Source organism: Neodiprion virginianus, chromosome 3 (genome assembly GCF_021901495.1).
Source record: "Neodiprion virginianus isolate iyNeoVirg1 chromosome 3, iyNeoVirg1.1, whole genome shotgun sequence".
Classification (NCBI taxonomy): Eukaryota; Metazoa; Arthropoda; class Insecta; order Hymenoptera; family Diprionidae; genus Neodiprion; species Neodiprion virginianus.
In genome coordinates this window covers 9,733,197-9,759,984 of record NC_060879.1, presented here as the reverse complement: position 1 = coordinate 9,759,984, position 26,788 = coordinate 9,733,197, and the positions used below count along the sequence as shown (strand labels likewise).

General features: G+C 34.9%; 2 protein-coding genes and 1 long non-coding RNA gene across 6 annotated transcripts; 2 read left to right on the top strand and 1 right to left on the bottom strand.

Moving 5' to 3' along the window:
• Positions 1-1,033: 1,033 nt before the first annotated feature.
• Positions 1,034-2,795, bottom strand: LOC124300276 (uncharacterized). The gene is made up of 2 exons (XR_006907192.1): positions 2,722-2,795; positions 1,034-2,221 (listed from the first exon to the last, which is right to left on the bottom strand). It is a non-coding gene; the product is annotated as an uncharacterized LOC124300276 (long non-coding RNA).
• A 5,893-nt stretch (positions 2,796-8,688) lies between these two features.
• Positions 8,689-10,331, top strand: LOC124299506 (uncharacterized). The gene is made up of 3 exons (XM_046752760.1): positions 8,689-9,158; positions 9,230-9,718; positions 10,267-10,331. The coding sequence occupies exons 1-3, from the start codon at positions 9,020-9,022 to the stop codon at positions 10,329-10,331; spliced, it is 693 nt and encodes a 230-aa protein (XP_046608716.1). The 5' UTR covers positions 8,689-9,019.
• Positions 10,332-17,968: 7,637 nt separating this feature from the next.
• On the top strand, positions 17,969-23,059 carry LOC124300275 (uncharacterized). 4 transcript variants are annotated; one of them, XM_046754186.1, is made up of 8 exons: positions 17,969-18,012; positions 18,674-18,892; positions 19,213-20,222; positions 20,865-21,080; positions 21,230-21,430; positions 21,586-21,908; positions 21,987-22,155; positions 22,518-23,059. In XM_046754186.1, the coding sequence occupies exons 3-8, from the start codon at positions 19,952-19,954 to the stop codon at positions 22,769-22,771; spliced, it is 1,434 nt and encodes a 477-aa protein (XP_046610142.1). In that variant the 5' UTR covers positions 17,969-18,012; positions 18,674-18,892; positions 19,213-19,951; the 3' UTR covers positions 22,772-23,059. The 4 variants fall into 4 exon arrangements, with proteins under 4 accessions (XP_046610142.1, XP_046610145.1, XP_046610144.1 ...); XM_046754189.1 differs by having other exon boundaries at positions 18,674-19,555; positions 19,925-20,222; XM_046754188.1 differs by having other exon boundaries at positions 18,674-19,754; positions 19,925-20,222.
• Positions 23,060-26,788: the final 3,729 nt, after the last annotated feature.

The window sequence follows — 26,788 nt, the reverse complement described above, 5'->3', positions numbered from 1 at the left end:
TGTTCTAAAGTTTTAGCCACCAGAACAACTTGATTTTCTTTTTCCAGGAAAATAGTTTTAATAATAAAAAATTTCGGACCAGTTTTGGAAGCGCTCACTAATACCGAATTAGTCTTTAACCGTTGGCCTGAAAATTCTATCCATTCGGTAACATTCACATCTTGACTGATATTTAATGGCAATGCGGGACAAAAATCTGCATAGTTAGGTAACTTGGTCAAAAGGACGTTCCGCGTCAGGCCATGGGCATATTCAGCGTAGGGAACATAATTCATTAACCGATGATTTAGTTGAAGTTGATGTTTAATAGCTATGGTTCTACAAAGATTAACCCGACTGATCGAAACGTGAGATGTGATTTTTCCCTCTCTATGCTTACTTTCGTACCGCATTGAAGCCAGTTTCCATAATGGACCCATTTGAGCATTAATCCGAGGGTAATGAAGTAGGAAGTGGTGTTTTGGTGTCAGAGAATTCGGAAACAATTCGGAAACTAGTGTCAAATATTCAGTGATCAATGTTTCCAAATAATCACGTGTTGTCGGTTGGTGTGCTTTGCTCAAAATAATTTCAATTATGGCTTTTAATTGTATGATTATTTGCCAGTGTATATTTCCTTCCGGAACTAAATCACCGATAATAAGTGGTAAATTTCGAACAAAGATGAACATTTCTGAAGAACTCATCGACAAAGAACCGCTCTTCAAACGTGCGAGAGTGATTTCAGGTGGTTTGTTTGATTTGTCGTGAAAACTATAATGGAATCCATTAATTCTCGAATTGAGTTCTTCCAAGGTAAATAATTTGACAACACATACGAAGTAATGTAATACCTTTGAAACGTCACGTGGACATATACCTTCACCAAGATCATGCATTGGATCTACAGATCTGTTCCCAATAAACATTGCTGGTAAATAAATCGTAAGAAATTCGTCGAAAAATAACGTTGTATATAGTTGAATAATCGTTCAGCACATACGTTTTTTCTCGTGAAAAATGTCCGCCCTGATATAGGTTTTTTCGACTGCGCTCATCAACGTTTTCTGTTAGTGATTATGATCCGGATATTCCACGGTTGAAGTAAACGTCGAAATTACGGTTTTCGGAAACGTAATGAAACAAGTATGAAAGAACGCAATTTAAATGTTAACGTAGACGTTTAATATATACCTGTTATAGCCACCATTTTTCGTGGTTCAAACACGTTTAATAAGCGTGTTCATTGGAAAATTTTTTTTATAATAATACACGTACTTAATGTGTGTTGATTTAACGTAAAAACGATATCCGTAAACAATTATTATACGTTTAATTGAATACACTTAATCGAATATCACGCGGTTCCGATAAACGTGTAACAACCAACTTGAGAATATGTTTTCGGTATAATTTTTCATGTACATACTATATTAATACACAAGCTGTTAAAAGCTTCTTGTATGGTCAATATGGACTTATCTCAGGGGTTAGATGATACAGCAACGCTCACATTCTTAGCTATTTCAGTAATGGTAACTTGCACCAATTAAATGATATTAATTATTTTACATCCACACCTATGTATTCTTATGAGAAATACAGGACAACTAAATGAGATAAAGCACACACCTTTGCGAAACATGATATATATTTATTATAAGGTACTTTCATCCAAGGCAACAATGACAATAGTTACATTGCACACGTATCGAAATATCCGCTTTAACAATGTATCCGAAACATAACAGTAGTTTTTTATATACCAGTTTGTCTGTATCGTTGATGCGGACATTTTATTATGCCAACGATGTAACTGTGTGAATGTTGACTGAGATGTATAAATAAACATACAGTCTTTTACATATACGCATACCTCAATTGTACAGATGTACTCACAAGAGTATAGAAGTATAGCAAATAGTAAAATTAAGTAAACATGAACAAACAAAAACTTATATCCGATACAAGAGGTTTGATAACAAATAAAACATGAAACAAAATAATCATACAATGATTATACCCTAACGAGGAAAATTGTTAACTTTCATCTCGGGACTAGGTAAAAAATCACAATCCTGACAAAGTAAAATAATAAAAAGTATTGGCACATTATTTCAAAAAAGAACACAGACGCTATAGAAAGCGTTGTCTAGGTACGCAGTACGCATAAGTTTTAATTATTATTCGACCGCAGCTGGAGCATTCACTTCCTCGATATCACTGCTAATCCGTCAAATACCTGAAAATACATAGTATTTAACACCTGTATTCTAGGTAGAATAATCTTTATGTGCCATTTCAACGTTCTCTCAACGTGTCTTGACAGGTCTATTATATATCATTTCAACCACTGTGTGTTTATTGGGAAAAGATGCAGCCACTAAATGATCGTTCATTCGTACATGATACGTATGTGTTAGCGATCTATTTCACTGGATAACCTTATAAAAGAAAAACGATGCCTGCACAAGTAAGAGTGAAGCTAACAATAAATATCTGCGGCTTCTATTTGCAATCAGTATATATTCCATACCATACACATGCTTCTTATAGAATTATCTACAAGCAATTCTATTGTGCCTACATCCTTTCGGCGACGTTCAAAAGCAAGTACGACGCAATCACAAAGTATTTGTTTCTTCTTTTTATTGTCAGGTTATTTACGCCTGTATTGTCATTTTCGTCTGTATTGAATCATCGTGATAAATTTTTCCAAATAGAAAATACATTTGTACTTACCAGCTTATGAAGGCTCACATAAACACGGACGTGCACTGACCTCGGAAGTTGGTCAAATTAGACTGATTCACTGATAGCGTGAGCTGAGAGCCTTCGCGAACGGTGGTGGGGGGGGCATTCTGGCGCGTCGTCCTCGGCTCTCAGCGTGCAGGAACCGTACGAGTTACAACACGCTGACCTAGCGAGCCAATCAGAGGCAGAAAAAGAGGCGCGAGTATTTCACGCTAGGACATTCTCGATTCTTCGCGACCGCTTGTCGTTTGACACATGCGCTCATTATACGTATATGTAACATCCATGGTACACGAGCTTCATCTACGGCCACTCGCTTTCCTAGCATGGGTTATTCCAATATATACATTATGGTATAGGAAAGCGTATGTTTTACAATTAATAAAGACGTCGCGAAGGGATGCACTTATATGCTCAACTACGTAATTTCTTGGTGACCTTTGTAAAAAAATCTGTTCATCGATTTTTCAACTTTTTTTCCTATGTTGGGGAATTAACAATAACACAAGGAAAAGAATTTGAAAAAATGGAGGTAACATATTGTTCTACTTTACAATATTACGTAGAATAAAATTATCACTTCTAGTGTTATGTCACCTGAATTTTTTCATATTTTTGATGATACTTACTAGTTTATCGAATGAAAAAAAAGATTGGAAATCGAATGACCAGTTGTTTACAAAATTTAAGGTAATCAGAAAAACGTGCTGAGGAGGATAACAAAACGTTGAATTTTAGTCACTGCTAACACGAGAAAAACTTGAATATAATGATTATAGTTCCAAATTCAAACATCGCAACATGTAAGTAAATGATGTAAAAGTTGATTCCTGCCCTCACTATGTTGAAAAGGGTAGTATTCTTGGATATGAAGGTCAGAAAGGTAGGAAACAAATCTTGTTTACGTTTCGGCCCGAGTAGGTATATAATTCTGTGTATCGATATGACAAGTCTATGTACGACGTAATTTTCACGTATTACATGTGATCAGTAGATCAAAAGTGTATTGACTTAATTATTAAACAATTAATGAGAACATATTGGCAAGGTATGGTAACTATACGAAACGTTGAACTTGTGTTACTGGTGAAGGAATAAAATATGTATATTAGCTGTTCATGAGACTAGAAATATAATGGATTTTACCACACGTTTATACTACGGATCTCGCTTACCACAATAAAACGTTAATGATGGAACGCAGAAATTTCGTATTTTAATACCTACAAATATACCGATTTTTAACGAATTTAAATTGACAATTGAGCTAGTAAACAAAACGTTGATTATTAGTCTAGAAACCGTTGTTTAAATGTTGTAGAAAAGCAGTGAATGAAACGTTAAGCTTGTGTTACCGGTGAAGGAATAAAACATGTATATTAACTGTTCATAAGACTAGAAATATAAACGGTTTTACCACACGTTTATACTACGAATCTCGCTTACCACAACAAAACGTTGACGATGAAACGTAGAAAATTTGTATTTTAATATCCATAAATATACCGGTTTTTAACGAATTTAAATTAGCAATTGAACTAGTAAACAAAACGTTGATTATTAGTCTAGAAACCGTTGTTTAAATGTACGTGTAATGAAAATCGTATAATATTTGTGGAGAGACAACGATTAATATTTTACTGAAAAATTACCGTATATCGAACACGGTAATATTTTCTACCTATACCATAATTATACGACCTTATCGTTTCTTCAACCACATTTTAACCGGCTCATGTTTACTGGGTTGCGAGTTGAATGAAAATTACCTAGTTCGTGAAAAACACATTCCTCCACGATTCCTGTACGACTTACATCATTTAATGTCAAACCATAGTCATAATTACAAATATCTCGCAAGGCGCAGGATCGTTCATCAAAAGTGCTGTTGATTTGATCTCTATGAACCAAACAAAACCTACACGGAAAGTTCGCTCGGAAGCACTCCACGAAGCCCAACATCCCATGCATACCAAGATTGTCACCTAATATTAATGCCAATTCAAAGTACATGTGTATATTTCCAATTGGAGTAGACACCGTTATACCCTGTGCTCTAAGAAATTTAAGTTCATCAATAGCTCGAGAAAAAATTATTTTGTTTTTGAACACTTTTCTGTCAATGGTATTGAATAGAATGAATAAAAAAATATTTTCAAGTTTCGATTGATATTCAGCTGGCAAACAAGGTATACTCAGATACACAGCACCACACTTTCCTATTCCAGCATGGCTCCCGAGAGGATTGTTATTTTCATAATCATCAAAGTATAAGAACAGAGGTAAAACAATTTTATTTTCAAATGCTGACATTTTCTCTTTCCAAAATGAGCCTTGCACAAAATTTGAAATTATGTCCGAATTTTCGTGAAGACGTTGAAGGTAATTCATCGTGTCCCGAAACACGTTTGGCATCTCAAAAAACTTTTTGAATACTTGGCGAATGGGTACGCACTCGGCAGTGACAGGAATATGTATCAATTTTTGTACACCGTTCTCTTCTCTATATTCATTTCTTTGACCAAGTAGAACTTGTTCCGGTAGAATTAAGTTTCCAGATGAAATAAAGTATTTGAAATGAAAGTACTCAGTTTCGAAATTTTTGAATGGATTTGCGAGTTTATCGAACAAAGCAGTTATTTCGGATAAATTTTCAGGATTTTCATTAAGAGCTTTCAAACGACTTAGTACATGGTCTCGTACCACATATGCAGCACTTCCATTGGCTAGGTTAGTGACTTCCTCTACCATGAACTGTACTCTCTTTCTCGGTAAATCGGACAAATTGTATAACTTGCTTACGAAATGACTTGCTTGTTCCATTAAATATTTACATAATTTCTCTGTGAGTGTGTCCGTAGATATACTAGGAGTGACAGAATTTGAAGGTACTATCAAATCGGGTTCTTCATCATCAGACGTTCTGGATGAACAGTCTGAATTGTCTAACGCATGCAATACCTCCGCAATACTATCATCACCTAATTCGTTCGACGCACACTGTGACTGGAAGTCGAAATTTTTTGAATCAATCTTTGATGTGGAATTTGAATCGTTATATTGATCGATCGTACCTTCTAGGCTACTGACTGAAGGAAAGTTATTGGGCACTGTTAAAGACGAGGAAGGCGTACTTGCCAAAAAATGTGTTCTATGTCTGTGTTTACGGAATGAATTAAATAAAGAAAAACCACGCCGACAAGAATCTTCGTTACATCTAAATACAGTGGACGCTGGATGTGAAAGTCTTATGTGCCGAAGTAGTTCGGAGTTACTAGGAAATATACACTGGCACGCAAAGCACGACATTACGGTATGTTAATCTAGAGGGCTTGATTATAAGAGAGCACTTCTCCAATGAGGGTATTTATATTGGTACCAAATTTGTCACCCGTGTTTGTGATGTCATATGCTACCTTCTGAATGAAGAGCCAAATGTGAAACGCATGGATTGGATACTGGCAATCGGTAGCGTAAAATGTTTTAAAGGTAAGATCTAGTGCCCTCAGCGGAGACGTCGTCGTGTACCTGACATCATCTACCACTACATAGCTGGCTTGAATATTATCCAGCGGTCCGACAAGCACTATGTGGGGTTGCGCCGTTAGTCCTTGCTGTAGTAGCTGTGCCTTTTTATTAGCTATTGCCGGCTCCACGGACGCAGCATTCTGTAACCCGTTATAAATGAAAATTAATAATCAAAGTAATCATTATTTATAAATGACATGTAAAAATCAACTGCCTCAAATTTGTGAGTTACACACACATTATAGCCAAATTCATAAGAAGCACTCGTGTGTAAATTCAGTAACATTCCATGTCCCGGTAAACGTCACAAATGCTTGTGCCATGACGTTGGAATGTACCCTTTCGTGCGCAGCAATATACTTACATAGACATGTAAAACAAATGCTTCCTGTGACTCCAAGGTTGACGGTTTTTTGTTTCGTCCTTTTCCTACGCTGTTGCAACTGCTTTCTGAATCCGCGATTTTTCGTTTCTTGGTCACTGGCTGGTATTTAATTTGTGTCGCTTCAACCAATGTTGGTAGAAGGTATAATATCAGGGCATCTTGATTCTCTGCAAATATTTCTAATAATATGCTATTTGGCGAATTCCACGCTAAATCGACCTTCCAAATTGAAAAAGAAAATTCAGACGAACACCAAAATACGTATCTAATGGTTTTATATTATATATTTCATGTAAAAAAGAGTGTGAATCGATATAAGAGACATACCAAGTCATTTCTTCGACGATTTGAAGTGAAATTCCCCGCTTATTATACCTATGTATGTGTATACACCTGCATCGTATAGTGATTCTATACAGACTTTTAATTCCACACTTGACTAATTTTACTGTCCACGTACCATTTAGATACATTACTTACCAGGACTCAACGTTTTCAGTTTATTAACCAGCAGTTCGTTATCCAAACCTTTCGGTTTGCGGGGACCCTGTAATAATTCAGAAAGCCGTGTGCGAATAGCATCCCATCTGTTGAGCAGCGAATCACTTTTTCCAGGATAAAGTTTTTCAAAATCACGATGTATCTGAAAATTCATTCGATATTTATAGTTGTTATGTGTGCAGTTCATATATATATATATATATATAGATAAAATATAGGTGTATATATATATATAGATCTTCGCGTAATATAATAGATATAGATCGGATTAACGTTTTGGCTTTCCAATTGATCCATACCAATTCAGCTCCCAGCTCTTGCCGCAAGCAGCGGTACGTTTTTATATAATCCGCAACGGATGTATTATCTTTGAATAAATTGCGCCGTCTGATGTGATAAGTTCTGTCCCAATATTCCACCACGTGACCCCACGGTTCAATATAAGTTTTCAGCCAGCTAAGTTTATCATTATCCTCATCTACAACAATTTATAAAATACATCTAGACGTATCACTCACCCAGAAAAATTATGTCAGTAATGGTGCAAAAAATTAATCATTATTTAAATAAAAGCACCTGTAATTTCGCATGTTTCTTCGACGTTTACTTCCGGCTTGGTGTATTTATCTTTGCGCTTATTACGTAACAGGCCACTCTTATGCAATAAAGTTTTGGTGTAGTGGAAATGTTCCCAGAGCTTTCCGGATGCACAGATACGCTGTCCTTGTACTTTTGCATAAGGGATGTAATACGTTGCTATGGATTCAGTAGGAAAAACTTCGTGGATTTCTTTTGCCCAGCTTGTAAATTCATCTGTTGTAATTCTGTCAATATAGAATTGTATTTATATGGATTTGCCCAGATCAGTCTTTTCGTACGTCATGTAGCCTGTATAAACACGTGAAAATCCCTCATCTCCGCAAAATGCCATACAAGAAATCTAGAGTAATGCACATTTTAGACTGCTCAATCTATAGGAGAATCGGTATACAAGAATTCGTTTCAGGAGTGGTGGACTACCCCATATACCTACATTGCAATGACACCCGAATTAAAAAATATACCGTGGTTAACAATTCAATGTACCTGAACTCAGGAAGTACTTCACCAATCGAAATATCTTCAAAGGCTTCGTCTTGTTTGCATTTAATTATTTTTTGAACCAAGAGATTTCGAAGGCGTGATGTTAAATATCCTGTTTTACGGTACACCATTAAAATAGCTTTTCCATCGCTGTCCTTTTGCAATAATGTTTGTAGATCCTATAAAAATTGTTATGTAAAGCAGACTGTAACAATTCCAAAATTAAATTTAAAACCATCTATGAACGGCGTACAATTGTTGTACGAATATCGATTCCGTAGGACGTAATAATTTCGGCATATTCGAGGTAAATACCATAACGTTATATAAGGGGAATATTGATTGATAAATATAAAGCGTCCAGCGTCTCCCTTTAGAAAGGTGAACATTATTCTGCAATTGTAGATACCCGTGCAGAAATTTGAACTGGAAAGCCAGGCTACTCTCTAGCACCTCGTAGTGATTTACTGGCTAGCGCAACCTGTACAGGCCCTGCCTCGGCATTGGCGAGTTCGGCCCAATTCCGCGTTCCCTAGCCAACACTGTCCAGAAACTGGTCGTTGTTCGCTGATGAAAACTTATTACCGGTGTTTACCATTATTTATCAGTACTCCAACTTATAATTTTTAAAGTTTACTCCAGACGTCCACTGTGATATTTGTGAGTTGATTTTCGTAATCTTCGTAATGGGAATGTAGAATACCATAGTAAATATGTTTTGAAGGTAACATAACCTAAAAATTTCTATCCTATCATTTTTATGTTTTATTGTCTATCTATTTCAGCATAATGAATAACATAATTGAAAAACGACGACGAACACGCGACCGTGTGCGAAGGCATCGTTTCGTTCATCAAAACACTATTGTGCCACAGAACCATCCGCTAAATGATGACAGTGACTCTGACATCAACTCCGAAACTGAATGTGTGTAATATAAGCATCAACCTATAAGTGAAATAAAATTTCAGTTGTTATAAAGCAAGTATGAATTGCAGGTGTCAGTGATCAAGAAAATAGTAATAGGTCTGAAGAAGATGTATCCGAGGGTGGTATTTCTGAACAATTACTTGAACATAGCCAAAGTGAGATCGACGAAGAGAATGGTGACTCAGGTGACGGTTCTCAGATAGACCACGAAGAAAGTGTATCATCAGCCAGTGTCATTGATGAAAACAGTGATATCGGCTCATCTATAAATGAAGCGACTGACGATAGTTTGAATGAACGAAATGAAGCTGAGGAAATTCGAAAATGGGCAATAAAAGAACACCTTAGTCATTCTCAATTGGATGGGCTTTTGGTGATTTTGAGGAGAAGATTGCTGCCTGAACTTCCAAAGACAGCAAAAACATTTCTACGTACATCGGCAGTGGCCTATGATATACAAGACATGGAAGATTATGATGGAAATATGGGACAATTCGTGTACTTTGGTATTGCTGAAAGGCTTCGAGCCTGTGTCAATGAAGAAGTGCACTGTAACGGTTTTTTTTTTTGAGGTTCAACCGATACGTTTTGATTTTATGTTATATTAGAAATCTAGATATATTCAATAAACAAAATACATTAAATCAGGAGGAAACAATGTAGAACACAGATTTATTGAGTTTTGGTATAACCTTTTAAAAGAACAGGCAATCATAGAAAATCTCATTCACTCTTTCATTCACACGTTAAAATTACTCAATGCGATTACCGACGTTTTGTATATAATTATTCTGGTAAAATTTTTGTACCACATTAACGAAAGACTGGCTCTCTTTTCCTTTATGCTTCAAATTTAAAAATGATTCTAGTGAAAGAATGAATCTACTGACAAAGGACTCTAAATTATGGTGAGATTACAATAAAGTTAACAGACGAAGATATAAAATACTGACTTAAGAAGGCTATTACAGATTTGTGGCACAATCCACCTACAAATCAGTAATGAAAAGATGACTTAGCTCGGAATATCTCTGATGAAGAGAGGTGGCCTAACGGCTCCGTAGATGATCATGGATGTTGAAGTTCTTTGATATTCCTTTTATAGAATCGGTCTTCACCGATTATACTGCGTGGTCGTTCGTCGATCAGATATTTGGATTTGTTCTTTAGGCTCACAGGCTCCGAAAGATTCGGATTGCGTTGGGTTACACTTCTGGTATGAATCGTCGTCTTAATTTTTTTTTTTTTTTTTGTTTCCCCTTTTTTTTTTTTTTTTTTTTTTTTTACTTGTTTTGTTTTCCCAAATGTTAACGAAATTATAAGAATGTGAATATGACAGGACTAGACTTTATATCGACCGTTCGCTTCGACCCCGGCTCGCAGAGAGAGAGAGTTACACTTATTTCACCGGATAGGTGATCTTGACCGACGTGACACCTAGAGTTAAGCGTTTGCCCTTTATTTTGAAACGTTGTATGTGCTTAAGGCGCGTACATACGAATTACTTTATATTCTATGTGACTCGCATGTAATATCGTTACATCACCCCCCCCATTTTCGAGATTGTTGTGAGAACGAAAATATCGAAAATTACTCGTTATCCTATATTTGCAGTAAAATCTAAAAACCTCTCTTTAAATTACTTCTTACTTATCAATCATTCAATCCATTCATCCTTCATCATTCATCATTAAAATTATCATTTTAAAATCTAATCACATTTTCTTTTAGCAAACATTTTGTTTAACTGGACTTACATCTAAAAAATTCTATAATCTATGCATGTTGGACTTATTAGAACATTTGAAGGATTCATGACGAGTTTTTCGTGAATTTTCATTACAAAAAATTATCTGTTATTTAGCACTTGGATTTGTGGGCTGATAATATTTGCGTAAACTCACACGATTGAAAGTTCCCAAGTTTTTGTTTTTATTTTTTGTATCTATTAAATTATATGCATTTTCATTAACTTTTTTGTTTATTTTGTACGGACCTTTAAACAAATGGAAGAATTTGTGTGTTAATTTATCGATAGCGGAGGATGGATATGGTACACGTAGTAAAACTAGATCTCCTTCATTTAAAATTACAGTTGAAATTGATTTTTGATTCCGGCTTCTATATTCAAAATTTTTCTTCAAGTTTTCTTTGGCTAACAATATTTTAATATCGTAACTATTTTCAATTCTGTCTGGAAATTTTACAATTTTTGTTAATTCATCATGCGCTGTTTTATTAAAATGAAGTTCGTATGGAATAAAACCGGTGCTATGGTGTGTTGTTAAATTTAATAATTTTTCGATTTCTTTGACATATTTTGCCCATCTAGTATGCTTATCATTGCAGAAGGTACGGAAAAATCTCCCCAGTTCTCTCATCACTCGTTCAGTAGGATTGGATTGTGGGTGTCTAATTGATGAATAGCAAACTTCTACTCCTTGTTTTTCTAATTCGACTTTCCATCTAGCAGCTGTGAATTGAGTTCCATTGTCGGATAGCAATCTTTTTGGTTTTCCTACGTTTTTAAAGTACTCGTTGATTATTTTATTTAATGCTATTGTTGTAGTAGCTCGTTTTATGGGGTATAACGTAACTAGTTTTGAAAATGCATCTATTGCAACTAACAAATATTGGACTCCCCCAATAGATCTCGGCAGAGGGCCATAGAAGTCAATTGTAGTCAATTCGTTCGGGTGATCAGCTGTTACCTGCTTGTACTTTCCTTGCATGCTGTAGGATAATGCCTTTGTTCTTTGACATGTGTCACATGCTTGAATACGTTTTTTGATACCTTCTCTCATTTTTCGCCAGTAATAATATCTGTTAATATATTGGTATGTTTTATATACACCCATATGACCTATTTTTTCATGTACAGAAATTGCGAGTAAATCTACTATACTTTGTGGGATTACTACTCGCCAATTTTGATCGAATTTACTTTTATAAAACAACAAGTCTTCATGTACTTTGTAACAACCATCAGATGAATCTGTATTGCATTTATTTATGATATTTTTCAATTCCTCATCTTTTATTTGCAATTGTTTTAAATTTTTCAGGTTTCTTATCAACGTTGGATTCATTTTAATAGTTTTAGATGCGATTTTGTTTAGTTCGAGTTCTACATTATCTACTAGCAGTTGGTTTATTTTTGCTATTAGTAACTTGTTACGTTCGTTTGTACTTTGTTTCCCGTTGATATTTCGGCTGAAAAAATCTGCCACCACATTATCTTTTCCTTTGCAATGCTTGACTGTGAATGTGTACTGTTGTAAGATTACAACCCATCGTGATAATCGTGGACTTAAAAACGGTGCTGTATTTATAAAAGTTAATGCTTTATGATCTGTTATTATTTCAAATGGACTTCCAATTAACCAAATTCTAAATTTATCTAATGCATACATTATTGCCAGTAATTCCTTTTCCGTAGTTGTGTAATTTAATTCTGCTTTCGACAAACATTTACTTATAAGTGAAATAATTTTATGGTTATCTTCCTCATCAATTTGGTACAAAATCGCACTTATTCCAAGATCGCTTGCGTCTGTTTGTACTCTACATATGACGCCAGGTAAATAGTGATTAAGGGTTACACAGTTTATAAAACTTTCCTTTATCTTTTTAAATGCTTTCGTATGTTTCTCTGTCCATCTAAACGGTGTATTGTCTGTTAATAAATCTCTCAAGGGCGTGACATAGTTCGAATATTTTATGCTAAACTGCCGGTAAAAGTTACACGCTCCTAAAAATCGTTGTAAAATCAATTTACTTGTTGGTACTGGAAATTCTCTAATCACCTTGATTTTGTCTGGGTTGGGACTAACTCCCTCAGGTGTTATAACGTATCCGAGAAATGCGATTGACTTCTTACAAAAAAGTGACTTATTTAGACGAAGTGTAAAATTGTGTTTCATTAAACGATCAAATATTAGGCTTAGGTGTTTCATATGAGAATCAAAATCAGTTGAGGTTATTAAAAGATCATCTATATAACAAGTCAGAAAGGAGGTAAATTCATTACCTAATGCCATATTTAGGGCACGTATGAATCCACTTCCTGCCGTCTTGAGACCAAATGGAATTCTGCAAAAGTGGTATAAAGTGCCACCGTGTAAAAAAGCTGTATATTGACGTGAATTTCTCTCTAGCGGGATTTGCCAATATCCATGTGTTAGATCAGTAGATGTCATGTATTTTACACCATGATATTTTCTTAATAATTCATTTATTGGTGGTGGACATTCGTTATCAGACTCAATTATGTCATTTATATATCTGGCATCTAAACATAACCTCACTCCATTCTCCCTCTTTTGTACTATTCGCAATGGATTGCAGTATTGACTATTTGATCTTTCTATAATTCCTGCTTGAAGCATTTTCTTTATCTCTGCATCTACTGCTTCTCTAAGTTTAAATGGTACCGGGTATGATTTTTTAACGATTGGCTTGTCTTTTAGTAATTTGATAGAGTGTTCATAAATGTTTGTACATCCGGCTTTCTCTGAAAATAGTTTTTCATATTTAATTAGCAATTTTTCCAGCTCAGCTTTTTGCTCTTCACTTGTACCCATAAGATTATTCGCGATCGACCGGACAGATTCGAAAAAGTTTTGATCATTTGTTTGAGATCTTGTTACTTGAATTTGTTCTATTAAAATTGATTCGATATTTTCATCCAATTTATCTTTAAAAAAATTGTGATCTTCCGATTCTACTGTTTTCTGGCAAACTAAATTCTTTTTGTAAAAATTATGGTCTTGTGATTCTATTGTTTCTGCGTTATTTTGTTCATGTTCGTTTACATTTTGAAATACAGATTCATTACATTTTATATTATTTTTTACACACATCAAATTTAGATTTTCTAATTCATTATTTCTCGGATTATCTCTTTGATCTACCGATGCAATTTTATCAAATTCACTTATTGCTACACATATATTTTCCTTATCTACTAAAATATTTTTATCAATTTCATCATTTTCTACAAAGATATATTTTAAATTTATTTCTGTTTCTTCATCAATTTTATTCTCCTCTACACAATCAGATTCATTGTCAATTTGCATCACATTTTCATGTGTTTCTGACATTTTATCATCATTATCACATTCAGGATCTTTAGTTGTGATATTTTCAAAAACTGTTTTTATATCTTCATCATCATTTTTATTTTCTTCATTATTATTCTCTTTCTTTGAATTCTTTTTAAATATTTCTTTGCCTATTTTTTCATATTCTTTTTCTGAATCTTCAGTTCTTAAAATTTTGATATATATTTTCGCGTTTTGTGCAAATGAGCTCAACCTTTCCGCAGGTTCCCGGTCGTATGAGAAAAGTGGTGGAGCTATTACTTTACCTTTAATACTAATTGTTTTCTGACCGTAATCTAAAACTACTTTATTAATATCAAGCCAATCGTTACCAAAAATCACACTACTAGACAGATGCGGTATAATTAAAAAAGCTGTTGTGATTTTCTGCGATCCCATATGAACATCAACCAAAATTTGTCGCTTAACCGCTGTGGGCTTTTTCCCAATTGCTGGTAAAACTACTACATTTGTAACTGGTAGTTCATTTAAACTATGATTACCTTTGAGAGATTTATATACTTTTTCAGACATACATGTTACTTGGCTTCCTGAATCAAATAAAGCTACCATTCGATAATTTAACACATTTATTACTACATTTGGACCATTCGATAAGTTTTGTTTTACTCTTTCAATTTTTTCTTCAGCATCACCAATTTCGTGCATTAAGTCCTCAACTAAATTTGCATAATCCCAACTCGATGTCGGACTTATACACATCGAGCTGTTTATTAGTTTAAATTTCTATTTGGACTGGTTTGTAAATTATTGGTGTTAGTTTGCATTTGAGTTTGTAATGACTGTATCTGATTATTGGTTCCTGAGAAATAAGGTGGTGGATAATTGACGTTTGGTAAATTCATTTGGTTGCTTGTTGATGCTTGAACTTGCGGTTGATATTGCCATGGTGATAAGTTTGTACCAAATTGAGGATTTTGATAAAAGTTGTTTGCAGCATTTGGATAATTTTGTTGCCTACTTGTATTATTTATCTGTTGCTGTTGTTTATGTTGAATTTGCATGTTGTTTACATTATTCACTTGATTGTTGTTACTTTGATTTTGATATTTGTGTTTATTATTGTTTCTTTCTTCATAATTTACATCTAATTGCGATAAAGCTTGTTCTATTATTTTTGTATCCGCCATATTCACAGTTGCTAGAGTATCACGAATTTTATATGGTAATTGTTGGATAATGGTATAGTTTATTTCGAACTGGTCTAGTTTCGGTAATAGGTATTTTGCTTCCTTAAGCTGTTTAAAAAAATATGTTTGAAGTGAACCATCCTGTTGATTATACCGTCTTGAACTCCACTTTGTTTTGACTTTAACTTGGATTGGAATGGAATAAAATTTATTTTTAAAGGCTTCTTTAAAATCATTATACGTGTTGATAGTTTCTTTACTCGCTTCCCACCATATTTTTGCTCTACCTGATAATTTACTTTCGACTATCGACAATTTACACTCTTCCTTCACACATTTTAACCTGAAATAATTTTCCAAATTTTCCAAATATTCAATAGGATTTATAACTTCTTCATCTGTAAACTCGGGAGCTTTAGCATCAATGTGACTTCGTTGCAAACTTACTATTAACTCACTCACCGATATTTGATCGTTATTGGTAACTGGTTGTTGAACTGGATTCTGTATCTGTTGAAGAGCCTGTCTTTGTTGTTCGTTCTGGAGCTTCAACAATGCGACTTCGTTTGCCAGCTGTGCGTTAGTTGCTTGTTGTGCCTGTAGCTGTTCAATCGTATTTCGTAAACCCGCGAAACTCGCCATTTCCTCCTTCAAACGCTCCAGTTCTCCCTCCATCTCGCCTGTATTATTTCGTATTTGACTATTGCCTGCTTTTGATATGTCAGGTTCTGACCTCCTTGGTTTATTTGTGATCCTTGACCTAGTTTTAACAGGTGTTCTTTTAATCGTTGGTGCCATGTACTTTTGAAATTCTTATATTTCTATTTATCGCGTAATATATGTTTCTTACAATTACTACCTAAGGTCAATCATACAAACATTCAACGACGAAGTTTCAAATTTAATCCTATGTTTACTTTCTTTATGTCTAAACTTTATGTTCGGGCGCCATTTTGTAACGGTTTTTTTTTTTGAGGTTCAACCGATACGTTTTGATTTTATGTTATATTAGAAATCTAGATATATTCAATAAACAAAATACATTAAATCAGGAGGAAACAATGTAGAACACAGATTTATTGAGTTTTGGTATAACCTTTTAAAAGAACAGGCAATCATAGAAAATCTCATTCACTCTTTCATTCACACGTTAAAATTACTCAATGCGATTACCGACGTTTTGTATATAATTATTCTGGTAAAATTTTTGTACCACATTAACGAAAGACTGGCTCTCTTTTCCTTTATGCTTCAAATTTAAAAATGATTCTAGTGAAAGAATGAATCTACTGACAAAGGACTCTAAATTATGGTGAGATTACAATAAAGTTAACAGACGAAGATATAAAATACTGACTTAAGAAGGCTATTACAGATTTGTGGCACAATCCACCTACAAATCAGTAATGAAAAGATGACTTAGCTCGGAATATCTCTGATGAAGAGAGGTGGCCTAACGGCTCCGTAGATGATCATGGATGTTGAAGTTCTTTGATATTCCTTTTATAGAATCGGTCTTCACCGATTATACTGCGTGGTCGTTCGTCGATCAGATATTTGGATTTGTTCTTTAGGCTCACAGGCTCCGAAAGATTCGGATTGCGTTGGGTTACACTTCTGGTATGAATCGTCGTCTTAATTTTTTTTTTTTTTTTTGTTTCCCCTTTTTTTTTTTTTTTTTTTTTTTTTACTTGTTTTGTTTTCCCAAATGTTAACGAAATTATAAGAATGTGAATATGACAGGACTAGACTTTATATCGACCGTTCGCTTCGACCCCGGCTCGCAGAGAGAGAGAGTTACACTTATTTCACCGGATAGGTGATCTTGACCGACGTGACACCTAGAGTTAAGCGTTTGCCCTTTATTTTGAAACGTTGTATGTGCTTAAGGCGCGTACATACGAATTACTTTATATTCTATGTGACTCGCATGTAATATCGTTACAGCACATAGGTAATGAAATTTTGATCCAAGTTAATGTCGACGGACTGCCTCTCTTTAAATCAAGTAACACTCAACTGTGGCCCATTTTGTGTAAAGTTGTCCACGAACCAGACATATACGAGCCGGTGCCTGTAGCTATATACGCAGGTTCTACAAAACCAAAAAGAGTTGATGAGTTCTTGGATGAGTTCATTGAGGAAATGAACCAACTATCAGCGAATGGTATTGACATTAATGGCAGACTGTTTCAAGTAAAAATTCAAAGTTTCATATGTGATACGCCAGCTAGGTCTTTCCTCAAATGTGTTAAGGGTCATACTGGATATTATGCGTGTGAAAGGTGTACCGTGAGAGGATGCAGACCTGGCAGATCTACTGTATTTCCTGATGCGGATTGTCCTGAACGAAGTGCTGAGGACTTTAATAGACAAAGGCAGCGAGAGCATCACAATAGTGTTTCGCCATTGCTACGTTTAAGACCTGCAGTAAACTTGGTCTTGTTATTTATTCTCGATTTCTTGCACTTAGCTTGTCATGGTGTGATGAAGAAACTTTTGAAAGACTTTTGGCTTTTAGGCAATCTCCATCTCAGACTAGGCCGCAGAAGTCGAATCGAACTGTCTCGCAGAATGGAGTATTTAAAAATTCTGGTAACTTCTGAATTTCAACGTAAACCACGGTCCGTAGCGTTTATAGCAAAGTGGAAGGCCACCGAGTTTAGATTTTTTCTATTATATTGTGGAGTTGTAGTCTTGAAGGGTATTTTGAACAATAGACTATATAAACATTTTTTATTATTTCATGCGGCATGCAGAATTTTATGCTGCGAAGATCTAGCCCTCAGGTACAACAGGTTTGCAAAGAAGTATCTCAGAAGTTTTTTCTTAGTTATGCGCCAATATTATGGCCCAGATTCGCAAATCATGAACCTTCATAACTTAATTCATATGGCCGATGATGCTAAGAACATGAAGTGCTCCCTTACAAAGATAACTACATTTCCTTTTGAAAATGCACTCGGTCACATAAAAAAGTTAGTCCATTCGCCAAATCGACCATTGGCTCAAATCTGTCGCCGCTTGAATGAGAAATTTTCGATAAAAAATCATAAAGCAACTCTACCCCAGTATGTAGAGATACTCAAGGAGAATAGTGATATCCCAAATTGTAGGATGAATCACAAAGCGATATCGAAACTGAAATTCAAAGGGAAATATATACTTTCGGTCAAGGCTCCCGATAATGTAGTTCTTCTTAAAAATGGCACTATTCTCGAAATACATCTTATGTCGTACCCTGATGACAATCTAGAAGACGTGACAATTATTGGAAAAAAATGGAAAATCAAAGAGTCGCTGTATATGTATCCGTGTGATTCGAGAGTGCTGGAAGAATGGGTGCTTGAAGACAGATCATCTGCAACTACAATTACGTGCCCTATTGATCAAATCAAACGCAAAATGATAATATTACGTTTGCCTGGAAGAGAGAAAACATATGGAATATCTCTATTACATTAATTTAACACAGGTCGGTTGAAACGTGGTATACAGTGTAATGTTACGTATATACTTGTATTAATCCGAAAAAAGTAGCTGGATATCTTTTTATATTTTAACAATAAATAATATTTTTCAGTACTCTAACCTCAAAATCTCGACCAACGCGACTTCGTCGTGATTTCGTGGCTCTAGTGATGAAAAGTACAACTCGAAACTCGTATGGATAAGGTTTTTTGACATGCGTGTTACAAGCACTCGCCTTCGGCTCGCGCCGTAAACCTCACGTCTCGTCAAAAAGCCTTATCCATACTTGTTTAGAAATGTACTATTATCCCTATTTAATTTCAGGGCGAGTGTCACAAGGTGTAATGCGCAAGCTTATTTTCACGAATAATATATGTATAAATATACATATATATTATATATGTATAATACATATATCAATATTATTCGTTTGAGTATGGGAAGACCGTCAATCAATTGCCGACACTGGAATTATTTTTGACGAGGACGTTTCTGATGTGTCTCGATATTTAAATAACGCGCGTGACTGTGGCGACATGTCGATAGTGGCGACTTGTTGACTATCGTCGTTCCGGCACGTGTTGTGTACAGCGTCCTAAAAGCCTAGAAGTGCCTGGATTTTTCTTTCACGAAAATTGCAATCATTTGAAAAAGCTGGAATTTTTTTGTAAGTGGTTCATTAAAATTATTACGAAAGCAAGCTGTTTTGAACTTTACGAAGTGAGAAGTGATCAAAAGTGTACAAAACACAAAACGTGCTGCGCAAATACCGAACGGCTCGCTGAACGTGTTATCCCACGTGCTAACCTTACATTGCATCGCTTATCATTTTTTATAACAGCTACCTGTGCCATCGACTATTCTTCGTAAGTTGTCCTTGAATATTCAAGTACAGACATTTATATTTATTACGACACAATAAGAAACTATTTATATAAATATGACACGTGCGTACTCTACCCTAACCTAACCTAATCTTACTAAACCTGTAACAGCGCATATATACATATAACAGACGCCTTTATATTATGAACAGAATCCCTCTTCGTATTTTAAGCATATAATGGGAGATGATAAAGAGGCAGAAGAGGCCATCAAGGCTTTTCAATTAGTCGAATTCGATCCACCTAATAGAAAACAAAAACGAGGCACGATAGAATGCGTACCATCGACTTGGATTTCCTATAACCCATCGACTGGCAGATGCCAATGCAAATTCATGCCACCTCCGTATTCAGTAGAGGACTCTGAACTTTTGTGTTGGCTCGTCAAAGAACAAAGCCCTCTACAAGAATCTTGGCCTGTCTACCCAATAACACTCAAGGGACATGCGAGTAAGTAAATGATCTGTTGCGTTTTCTATTAGATTTGTATATTGTTCGGAAATAATCATCAAAGGGGAATAACTGTTAAATTTTGAAAAGATGACGTATTCAGTTCATATCACAAAGGTTCGTCTGTATAGTCTCACTATAACGCCATAAGATTCGATCAGTATTTAAAGTCACTGCTCTCAGAGAGTTATAAGTAAACCCAGTTATATGTCGACGGAGCTGAAATCAGAAGATATGAAAATCTTGGGTTCTGAGGGTCATCCGAAGCTCACAAGCTTGCACTGTGTAGCCGTCACATAGTCTACGTCTGAAACTTTTAACAGAGTCAATATTGTAGAAGCCGGCTTTGCAAAAATTCATATATTTTTGTGGGTTGTGGCAACGAATAACACAAGCACATGATTGATTTCGTGTCTTCTGATCTCAGATCTAGACGTATACCGATCAAATATACATTGAGCTTTTTAACACATCAATTTTGAATCGTGTACATGTGAAGACGAGCAATAAAAAGTTAAAATTATCAAAATTTATTTTTCACTGCCAAATAATTTGTATAGCATCAAAAAGTTCAGCTGAGAGCAACATTTCTTGTAAATAATGGAAGGTTAAAAATTTCTGTTATATTTTTTCTTCTTCTAGCAACTTATGATGATGCAATGAAACGTCTCAAAGTATTAGCAGACAAGAAATTTGTATACACAGAGGATGGAACGTTACCAGAAAAAAAATCAGAGGCAGCTAAAAAAGCATATCAGAGAATCAAAGTCAAAGGCGATAAAGCAATTGCTGAAAAGTTGATGCAAGTGCAACCCATTAACACCTCCAGGAATGACGATTATGCATCAAATGTAGACTGTAAATATAATATATACAATATATATATTATACATATATAAATTAGACACTTGGGTGACCAAAATGGCGGCGCAATTTTCGCTTCTTCGATAGGGCCCTCAAAATTTTCACTCTTGTGCAAAATCAGAAGTGCGGATATATTGTTACAGCATCCTTTGAAACATCTGACCCAATTCCTTGTATTAACAGCATCAAGGCCAAGAAAAAAAATACAAAACTTAAAAATATGACAGAAACTGACAATGAGTCAACAGCTGATGAAAACAGCAATGTGATCAAACCCAGAAAAAAACCGAAGCAAAAATCAAAACAAGAACATGCTTCCTCTACCGGCAAAAACCACGTTCAAGGTGTGTACAAAAACTATTTAAATTGTTTAATTCAATTGCCGTTTTTCGACATTTCTGGAACCTAATTTGATATGAATAATTTCTAGAAACACCAAGAACCTCGTCGAATAATACATCATTATAATTAATTTTTTTACATCAAAATTTTGTTCTAGAAATTGAACGAAAACTGAGCAAAAGATCATCACGTGAAGTGTCAAAATCCACAAAAAATGTGCCTAAAGAAAATAGCTCTGAACTGAATCAGAGAGATTGTGATATCCTTAGCGGACTGAGATACGATGTTCAAATGCTAACCAAAGCCATCGACAAACTCAAGGCCATCGTTGAAAAATCGGCCTTAGCGATGGATGCTCATGGGGCAAATGTCCAAAGTTTTACGACACAATATGATCTGAACCTGCCTGTAACGACTTTGAAGGACTTTGACGCATTCGACGAGAAATTAAAAGCTGACAAAAAATTTCGTAAAGAATTCGTGAGTAAAAAAATTTGGATACTGAATTTGTATTGTCACTTATACAATATCTCACTCATTGCTTCAATCTCTCTATAGACTAGTACATTGCATTTCGTTTTCGACCACAATGCAACCTTACCAAAAAATGTGACGGCATTATTGAAAAAAAATATTTCACGGGATGTGGCCTTGAATTTCAACGCAGTGAAGGCTGGCATGGATAAACGCATTTTCAAAGAGACACAACTTTGTGGAATATTGCTGGGTAACACAATTATCGTTAACCTCAATCGTTAAATCATACCTGATAGATTTTTGTTCACTCATCTTCGAAGAATCCGTATAGGTATGCCAAAAGGTTTTTCCCATTTTAAAAAGAGAAAAGACAACTGCCTGCTTTTCGTTTTTGAAGTAAATTACAGTACAATTCAGGGTATGTCAGACTTCGCCTTGTAGGTATAGTTGGATTCAGTCTAGGTAAGACCTATCATCGTGAAGACTTAAAGCAATTTTGAAATTGATGACACCAACTTTACAAACTAATAGACTTTCCACCACGATTTGCTCTTTTAGAAGAAAAAGAAAGCAGGGTTGTTTAGTTTTTTTAACTAAAGTCTTTTCTTCCAGATGTGCTTTTGTTGAAATACAAAGAGGGAGCGCAGGGATCAATGACACATGTAACTGAAAAGAGTGTTTATCGAGAACTCGGTAACTGCCTGAGTAATGCCGTCGATTGGGATGGGCATCGTAAATCTCGACTAAAGAAAAAAGCTGCAAAGAGTACTACAATCGCTGCAGTCCAATCAGTTTGTGTCAATGTACATTGCAGCGGCACCAGCATGGAATCGTTGTCTCGTAAATCCACAGACAAATCTTCTTAGTAACGTATTCGAAAACTTCCCAAAATAGTTGTGTACTTTTGTGCTTACTGATTAAAAAAAAAGTATTAAAAAAAAAGTCATTATTTACGTACTTTTCTACTCACTGATGGGTTTGAAAAATAAAAAAAATATGTGTTACTTACGTATTTTCTATTTAGTGATGTATTAAAAAAAAAAGAAATTCACTACTAACATATTTTTCACTTACATGTTTAAAAAAAAAAATCCTACGTACTTTACTGCTGACTGATATGATGTATTGAAGAAAATAATAATATAATAATATAAATGAATAGAACTTTCATACGTTGCGAAATATTCATTCTAGAATTTATCCTTTATCCTTTTTTCCGATAATTATATGAATAGCTACTTGCAAGGATTCTGGCTAGACCCTATTAACTTTACTGGTTAGACCCTAGTCAGACCTTCTGGCTAGGCACTGCGTAGAAATGTGTTACACGCCAGGACTGGCTCAGCCCAGCTGACCTAGCCATTGCCAAGCCAGATTCATGGAAAACTAGCCAGGTGCTAGGCAGCACCGGAATTAAATTTCTGCACGGGTACCTGATTGGATATTTTTGATAAGGTCTGTGAAAACATACCAATCTTTTGACCGGGTCGGAATTTGACGTCGATTGTGCCGAATCAGTAGCTGCGATACTTATTGTGCCGCTTGTACAGGGTATTTGTTTTTCACGCTGTTCAACTGATTTTAATTCCAGAAGAGTGGGAGATTTACTGGTAGTCTTTTGCGATAACTCTAGACCTTCAGAATTGGGTACTGCATTCGTTGCAATATTTTCCTGCATTACAATAGTGGGCTCTAGCCCTGTACATATTAACTCGCTTAAGTCTACATAGAAAAAAAAAAACAATATCAAGTATCTCGAAATCAACCCGAAAAATAATGTGGATCTGCAGCTATCTATCTCAACTAAACAGGGTGATTCCGAATTCTTGACGAATCTTTCACAGGCTCACTTGTTGTCAAAATTGAGATAAAAAAAAAACAATTCCTCTGAAAGGCGACTATTTTTTTAATTGAAAAAAAAAACAATACCAATCATAATAATTTTTCTCAATTTTTTTCCAATCCTCATCAAAATTAAGATCCAAAATTCCGTTTCAATTTCTTCATTTCATCATTTTCAACTTCAAGGATTGACATTGTGAAACGTTCGTCGCGAATTCTGAATCACAGTGTATCATATATATAAAAATATGAGCATGACTCGTGTACCTGGCAGTGTATCAAAATTCTGCGGGTCTATTATTGAGTCGGTTAACGAACAATTTTCAAAATGAAAGGATGGAAGGCTTCCAGCGCTCCACTTTGCCACCCTCTGGTTAATCTGACAATAATATGAATAACACACTCAAATAAATGCACCTTCAATTAAGTACATTATCTTATTCTGTGGAACATCAATTATTCGTACAGCATGACGTATGCAAATATTACGACGGTGGATATGCCACCCCACATGCAATGAACATTCAGTGCGTTTTTATATTTTTTACAATTATACCCAAGTATATAGACGTATGAAATGATAAAATCACCTATTTATAGGATAACTCAGCAACGACAGTAAGGAGTAGCGTATAAAAGTATGAGAGGATAAGGAGGATTAGTAGTACCTGCGGTTCTGAATTAATCTTACGCCACCCTTCTAGTTTTTCGAAGAAGTATACGAAATCGTTGACATTCGTTAAAACGTGTTTGAGGTCGTCGAATTTTAGGGTCGGGAAATCGGATAGGGATATTCCCGCAGCTGAATTGGAAAATAACACAAGCAATTGAAAGTAAATAAGAAATTGACAAAATCATGCAGATAATGACTGATAAATATGAAAACAAAAGTGTAATTTCAAGACAATGTATGAAAACTATACGTCGATCAAATAGTATTCGCAAAGTATTCACATAACAAACAGAGGCAAAAGAATCAACATGCAAAGAGGCCAGCAAACTGGAAACACCAATATTCATTACATTCCGCGAATGAGCTATGTATATACAAATATACGAAAAATATACAATCAGTGAATTTTACGATTCATACAGGAAAAAATCGATAGTTAAGAAAAAATCGGACGATTATTTTGTATAATTGTATTGTACATTGTATATTTTTCGCGCAGCATACGATAATATAAATGCACATGTTTTACTATACTGAAAATGTACATATGTATACATTATTTTACAAACTTACCCGTGGAAAGCTCAATTGAATATACTAACAAAGAAATTGGCACAGCTTTGTGTTTGTACCTATAATATGTGTACAGCAAAGTGAAGAGATCTATAGATCCTACTCTAATAGAACTGCATATATACGTACACATAGGTATATGAGACTTGTATATCCTATTAGGGTGCACATATGAATAATGGTACGTCTATTAGGGATTCAAGATAGCTGCACGAATTAGTGAGTTAATATGCTTGTGGAAATATAATGAGTGTTGTGTTCGAGGTGTACGGTGAATAAGAAAAAAAAAAACTTTTAAACTATAAATTTTAAACTAGGAACTGCGGATCGTATTCGAAAAAGGAGATACGAAATTAAGCACTTGCGTACCTTGATAATTGATGATAAAATAATAACAGTGCTGTACTCACCTTTGAGAAGGGATACGATGTGTTCCAAGCCCCACTCAGCTAACAAGTGATCCATTTTGATGCTCTTCTTCACACTGTTCCCACAAGAATGAGAAATACTTGTATTTGGACCGTTAGAGAATGAAATCGAACTGGCACTGCTAGCCTTCTATTTGGCACGCGATACTATTCGCTTAGCAATTAGTACCCATATGAATGGGAAGAATCGCCATACAGCTCAGCAGCAGACGCTTTTCGTCCGGGAAAAAAGACGTCGCGCGTTAGCTTGATTCGACCAATAGCGTGGCAACGCGAGCCACATTCGATTGACAACGTTTAGTCTAGTCAACAAGCACCTTTTTTTACGACTTTCAGTTACAGTTTTTCTAAAAATATGGTTGAGGTGTCATTCGAATCGGAATCGCGTCTAGGTACTTTTTTAGAAAATTCAAGATCCGCAACAAAAAATTACAAATGGTATAAAGAATTAAGTAACAAAAAAGGGTTTTCGTTTTTCGCGAATATCGCGAAAACTATTTCAAATATCGCAAATATAAAAAAAGATTCATAAAGAGCAGGAAATTTCCTACGGGAAAATCCCAACTCCCGGAATTCTACCACCAATATTTATAATTTTAGATCCTTAAAAAAATAATTTTCCCCAATTTTTCAATTAATCATGCTCTTGTTAATCAAGTCGTTTCTATAATTTGTGAATCAACATAAAAACTCCTGTCATTTTCAAACTAAGAACCTGAAGGAGATCCCCATTTGTAAACTTTATGAATACTCACTATACTTCATTTAATACTTGGTATCTGAAAGTTATGGTTAGCTTGAAAAAAATGGCTACCTCGAGGACATGAGAATATTTGAAATGATGTAAAAAATGGGAAAAAAGTATTTTCATCAAAAAGTTGTGCAGGGTTGTTTTCGTGTTTTTTGGTAGTACATGAAGAAAAATATAGTACGGATGTTCATTTGTTTATAACAGATTGTTTATTAAATGAACAATAAGGATATGGACAAGAAATCGTTTTTTGTCAGAATATGAAAGAGCACTGATAATAATGATTTTTAAAGAAATAATGGTTTCTTAGCATTAATTTTCAGCGACGAAAAAAAGGTGTTAGTTAAAAAATGCGTTTTAAAATTATAGGGAATTAGTTTTATGAAAGGATTTTTTTCCTATAAATCATTGCTTTTATCGACTATCTATTCGTCAAAAACAAATTTTCGATAATCTCATAAACAATGCACTTGTTTATAACAATATTTTAAAGAATCAAAGTAAAAAAAAATTTTAATTATTTTTGTATATTTTTCAATGATTAGAAACTGAAATAATCGAAACATTTTGAAAAAAAGTTTTTTGGTAGCTCTGTTTGATTTTTAAAAATTTTCAT

Coding starts and splice junctions, on each gene's coding strand:
- LOC124299506 (XM_046752760.1), top strand. CDS start 9,020: ATGAATAACATAATTGAAAAACGACGACGAACACGCGACCGTGTGCGA. Junction 9,159..9,229: donor CATCAACTCCGAAACTGAAT/GTGTGTAATATA, acceptor TATGAATTGCAG/GTGTCAGTGATCAAGAAAAT. Junction 9,719..10,266: donor TGAAGAAGTGCACTGTAACG/GTTTTTTTTTTT, acceptor TTCCTTTTATAG/AATCGGTCTTCACCGATTAT.
- LOC124300275 (XM_046754186.1), top strand. CDS start 19,952: ATGGGAGATGATAAAGAGGCAGAAGAGGCCATCAAGGCTTTTCAATTA. Junction 21,081..21,229: donor TTATGCATCAAATGTAGACT/GTAAATATAATA, acceptor ATATTGTTACAG/CATCCTTTGAAACATCTGAC. Junction 21,909..21,986: donor AAAAATTTCGTAAAGAATTC/GTGAGTAAAAAA, acceptor ATCTCTCTATAG/ACTAGTACATTGCATTTCGT.